The 5,901-nt window shown below is 41.3% G+C and overlaps 1 protein-coding gene across 1 annotated transcript; it reads left to right on the top strand.

Annotated features, from left to right (window-relative positions):
• Positions 1-285: 285 nt before the first annotated feature.
• LOC306737101 (nicotinamide phosphoribosyltransferase-like) lies at positions 286-2,243 on the top strand (the record flags this gene model as incomplete). The annotated part of the gene is made up of 3 exons (XM_079218804.1): positions 286-297; positions 926-1,051; positions 2,082-2,243. 3 exons carry the CDS (start codon positions 286-288, stop codon positions 2,241-2,243), a joined length of 300 nt encoding a protein of 99 aa, XP_079074930.1.
• Between the last annotated feature and the right edge of the window lie 3,658 nt (positions 2,244-5,901).

Below are 5,901 nucleotides of genomic sequence, written 5' to 3' on the forward strand. Positions count from 1 at the left end.
CCTGCTCCATCTCTCTATTAGTTTGGGGGTCCTGGGCCAAACGGTGGAATTACAACTTCAGGGTCAGTCGTCTTGTTGAGTGTAGTTTTAGAATTGATACTTTATGTTGGATGCAGTTGTCTTGAATAACTAGTCGTCATCATCCAGCTAATTGTGCACTTTTACAGACTTTTTAAGTCTGATTTAAAACTTGATCTTAAGTCAGCCTCAGGAAGTAGACTACGCCCTGGTTCAACTTTGACCTACCATACTTCCCTGTGAGAGATAACCGGTCATTATTGGGAAATGGGTGTGAATGTTAGATAGTTGTGATGGTCTGGTGGCACATGCATGTCAGACTGCCATCAGTGTATGAATGAGTGAATGATGACACATAGGGTTAAAATGCTTTTAATGGTCTAGGACTAGAAACTAGATATAGAATTACAGTCCCATTTATAATTTGATGATAATAATGACCTGTGCATCATCGAAATCAATCAATGATTTGACACAAAGTATTGATTACAAAAATGATTTTATTATAACAGACCGTAGCAAGACAAAGGTGTTTAATAAAGTTCTGTAATGCAGTGGATGACATAGTCATCAGAAATCTCCCTCTCTAAAAAGCTGTTTAGTGATCACAATATTTCACTCATTCATTTCAGACATTTGAGGGCACCAACATGAACACAAATGCCAAGCGTGCATCTTACTGTACTTGACCGTGTGTTACCGTGCTGTATTACAGAGACACACGCCTATCACGGCATGAACACGTTTTCCATTGTATTAATTGGTGCATCTGTCGTAGACATGTTGATTGAAAATGAATAAAAAGACCAGAGGTGCTTCCTCGTGTGTCCCAGATGCAGAAATCCTCCCAGAGGCTTGTTTTTTCAACGTGATTTCACTTATTGTAATTTCCTTCTGCTTCTTCCAGATGGACGTGTACAAGCAGCCGGTGACCGACCCGTCCAAAGGGTCAAAGAAGGGTCGATTATCTCTGAGGAAAAACTCTGATGGCTTCTTGGAGACGATAGAGAGCGGGGCAGGCAAGCCTGAGGAGGTTAGTCCCAGCATTTCATCTTTAACTCTCACTGTCAGTAGAATCATGAGGGCAAAGTGAGGGCATGTCCTTTTGGAAAACACATTCGCTAACTGGAGTATTGGTCGATCCATTTTCACTCGTATCTTGAGGTGAGAGGTCAAGTGCCCCCTGTTAATATGGCCATACTCATTTTTCTTTAGTTACATTTTCCACTCAGAAATCAGCTGCTTTTCTATTGTTTCTCACAAATTAATCTATTAAACATTTTTGTCTCTTTACACCTAAATTAATGCAGTGACTATGAAAGGTTGTTTTGTGGAAATGTCTGAACTTCTCAGTCTCTTTTCCAGAGGAAATGAAAGAGTTTTTTTGGAAACTGCTGATTACACGACTAAGTATTTAAGTAGTTTATTAAGCAAACTCAAACTAACCTGGGCTTTTTTGTGTGCGTTTGTTTATTTGGTGATCAATCCTTGTGATCCACCAAGAGGTACACGATGAGGATGGTTCCTCATCGTGTACCTCTTGATATCCTTACTTGAACGTCTCTTGATGATATTACTTGTTTGTGATTCCTCAGCCAGCCATTTTATTTTTGCAGGCTTCCAATGTATTCTGTTGATCTTGTGAAGCCATTTATAATGTCCTGTATTTGAGCTTTCACTGACGGATAGCCAGATATCAGGTGTTTGAAAACGGGACTCTTGTACTTTGAGTATAAAGATGTTTCATATATTGTTGCGTGATGCTTTCTTAAAGATGGGAAGCTCACAAGAAACCGATACTAAAAGAGTGGTGATAATCGGGGCAGCAGAGGCTAAGATATACGGACTATCAGTCGCTATGGGTCGAGCTCTTAATGTTGGATGCTACATTCCCATAATGCAATAAAGCTTCTATTAAACACTTCAAGCTCACCAAGCGTGACAAACGACTGTACCTGGAGAGAATAATCAGGCACATTGTAAACTAAAAGCGGTGTTTAACAGTTCGTTCAACTTCTTTCCCCTGGACTCAACGGTTTGTCTGTGTGCTCTGCGTTCCTCAGGACCTGCTGGTGACTGTTTTCGAGAACGGCAGCCTGGTCCAGGACTACTCCCTGGAGGAGATAAGGAAGAATGCTCGGCTGACGGACGAGGAGGTGAAGCCCACCCAGCACAACCATGAACAGGAGCTGCTGCACAATCGCATCATTAACGGGATTCATTAAGCAACCCCAAAGCCTGGCGCAATGCAAACAAAACTTCAGTTTTGAACTGCGTGCACTGGAAGGAGGAAAGGCTCTCGGGTATAAATCTAAACATAATGAATATATATTAATCTGAACATAATGGAGGGGAGGGAAATGCTATTTTTTACAAGACACTAACCTAAACAAAATATAAAGAGTTTTATTGTTTGAAGTAATCATCAGGGATGGCTTACACTTGCTAGTTCTAAGATACAATATTTGATTTAAGGTCAATGTCCAGCCTAAACATTACATTCACATACAACAAAACTGCATTGTCAAGTAGCTTTTTGAGAGAAACTTGTCTCCTCCCGGAGTCGTCCCACCAAACCAAAAGTCAACGTCGACTTATTTTTATTCATGAGCGTAACTGAAATAACATAAGAAACATGGTTATTTTAAGCCAAACCATGATGTTTTTACGAAATAAAACCAAGTCATTTTGTTGCGCTTTGTTTCAATTTACGACATTAATTACAAACTGAAATGTCCATTCCATTTGTGAAGGTCACCCAACTCAAACAGAGTCAGTGTATCCTTTGTTGTTTGGTACAATACTGGTTCATCATTAATGAGCCATTTGTTCGTGCAGTTAAACCTTTTGAAGACAGGCTGGACATTAAAGGTGCTAAATTTAGAGCATAGCTACGATTGAGGGATTTCCTCCAGAGCTCTCAGCGTGGAAAAAGATAAGCCGTTCTTTTCCATCGTCCTCCCTGAAAAACCAATATATGCAACAACATAGCAGACCCTATTGTCAGATGCGTGATCAGTAAAATACTGGACCTCAAATTCAAAAGGATTTTATTTTTTTTATCTGAGTTGAATGAGGGAAATAATTGAAAGGATTTACAGACTCTAATGACAGTCTGTAGCGTTAGTTAAAGCCATTCTCACTCGTACATAGCCGTTAAAGCAAACAAACAATATAAAGCAATCCAATAAGACCGTTAGATGACGCATGGTGTAACGTTGCCATAACAGCGGTGCAGAAATTACTTTTATCACGGGGCCAATAAAGAAACATTACGTAAATCTATTTTAAGTGACTACTACTATCAGAAGCGTGCGCCGCGTGCTGATAATCCTGAGGTATCATGCTTTGGTGGGGCCAAAAAGTAAACGGGGCACTGTGCTGTCTTGACAAAGCCTGCTGGCATGCGTTCACTTGTGATCATGCAGATCAGCATGCATGTGGTTTGATGCTGTATTAATGCTCATAATTTCACACCATAGCACCTTTTAAACTGCCTTTATTTAATTGACTGCAGGTGTGTTATTGTGCCCTGCTAAACTGAGTGCATTATGGAACACAATCTACTGGATGTAGAATTGGCAGTATCAAAGTGGGATTATGTGGGAGAGCATGTTTGGTTTAATGTCAGCTTTGATTGGCTGATGAACCATGGAATGATTTATGGACTTTAATGGAAACATTCACTAATATTCTCCATCACACCATTAGGTCTTTTAGTACCAATCTGCCTTGTCTACTTTAGTTAGAAGTATTTTATTTCTGTTCCAAAACACTGGGTCGGGACCTGCAAGTGGGTCGCAAGAAATTCTACTTGGGTCGCCAATTCAATTAGCAGAATATAACAATAGTTCCCATTTGAGCCCCATGATGGATGGAGCCTTGATGTTTGAATAGCTCAGATAATTGTAGTCTACTGATAACGTTGACTCTAATATAAAAGGCTTCCGCCCATTGCGTTTGCTTAGCTGATGAGAGGAAATGAAAAGAACGATTGTTTACTAAACTAACTAAATGCATTTTTTTTACAAGTTTATAAATCAAAGATGTGATTTATCAGACCTGTACCTCAACTAAATGGCTGTTTTTTTCTAGAAAATATAAGGTGATGTAGAAATGGCGGTAAAGTTGGGAACATTCATTTACACACAAGTTTTCTTGGGAGATTGGGAGAAAAGGCCTGATGCCTTGTCTTTTTTCTTTTTGTGTGTGTGTGTGTGTGTGTGTGTGTGTGTGTGTGTGTGTGTGTGTGTGTGTGTGTGTGTGTGTGTGTGTGTGTGTGTGTGTGTCCCCAGTAAAGAAGTGTGTATCATGTGAGTACCTGCCTTAAGCAACTTACCGTATAATGTAGAACAGACTCAAATTGGAAGTGGCTCATTTCTTTGGTTTTGGGCAGATCACAACAGATGTAAAGACCAGCTAGTCTGCTGCTGAATATCTATGCATTCAACACACGACTCCAAAGATACCGCTGCTTCTATTTCATTTGTTTTATTCTCTTGCTGTTTTAAGGCCAGTTCTTCGTCATGTATGATCCTTCTTACTCTCTTGTTAGGGCCCTTTTATTTCCTGTTCACATATTTGACTTCTTTTCAATAATCACTGGTATGCTCCATTTCAGACTGCTTGCATTTGATTTTCTTGCTGATGACCTACAGACCTATCGGGATTACCTGCTGTGTAGTATCGGCACTCCTATATTTAATTCTGTTTTGTAAATATGCTTTTGAAACTGATTCGCTTTGTAACTTATCTTTATCTTTTAAAATGTTCTGTATCTTTGATTTTATTTGTGTTTGAGAACTAACCTTTTGTAAAATTAAAAAAACAGTAACACTATCATACTGGGGTGAGCTCTTTTTTTCTAAAGTGAAGCTTGTTGAAGTTGTCCATGACACGAGAGGTAAAGAGTGTTGTTGCACCGAGTGACCAGAAGGTAGAACCAGGCATTGGGACATACTGAAGGTGTCCACCTCTTTTCCATAGGCTAGTTCTCCTTCATGTATAATGTCATTTTTCACCTTGTTCAGGGGCTGTTAAAGTCTGTAAAGCCCTTTACTAGAATATAGAAATGACCCTGGAAAATCCTAGTGGTAGTATCAATAAGACAGCGATGCATCTAGCCACCATTTTAACCCCAATAGTTTAAATTTTTCTCCAAAAGCCATCAGAATGATTTGAAAGAACATTCAGTATGCTTCGAATTGACCTGACTGCCACTGTTCCTTACAGGCACCTCTCCATCTGTACATCCAGTAAAAGGACTTCTCATCTTTGTTCATTGAAGTGCTCTTTTCTTTGGAGCCACTAGAGGGCCACACAGGCAAACAGCTGCTTTGTGCTCTGAGGGGACAATCCTGGAGGTTGTAAAGCAGAGCTCTATCATTATCTTCAGATCAGGTGATGCGCAAGACTACAGCTCATCCAGAGCCAACCTAAAGAGGGGCATCAAGAGGGCCAAGCACAACCACAAGCTAAGGACTGAGGAGTACTTTAACAACAACTCTGACCCCCGATGCATGTGGCAAGGCATCCAGGCCATTACGGATTACAAACCCTCCAATACCCCCCCCCCAACCTGCGACGCCTCCCTTCCGGATGAGCTTGACTACTTTTATGCCCGCTTTGACAGGGACAACCAGGAGGCGGAGGCCATCAAGACTTTGCCCCCTGTAGACCACCAGCCCCTCCCCCTCTCCCCCACCGACGCGTGTGCTGCGCTAAGCAAGATCAATGCTCGTAAGGCTGCTGGCCCTGATGGCATCCCCGGACGCGTGCTCAAGGCCTGTGCTGGGCAGCTGACTGGGGTCCTGACTGACATCTTCAACCTGTCACTGGCCCAAGCAGCCGTACCCACATGCTTCAAACTCACCTCAATCGTGC

The sequence above is a fragment of the Taurulus bubalis genome (genome assembly GCF_910589615.1).
Source record: "Taurulus bubalis genome assembly, chromosome: 5".
NCBI classification, from domain to species: domain Eukaryota; kingdom Metazoa; phylum Chordata; class Actinopteri; order Perciformes; family Cottidae; genus Taurulus; species Taurulus bubalis.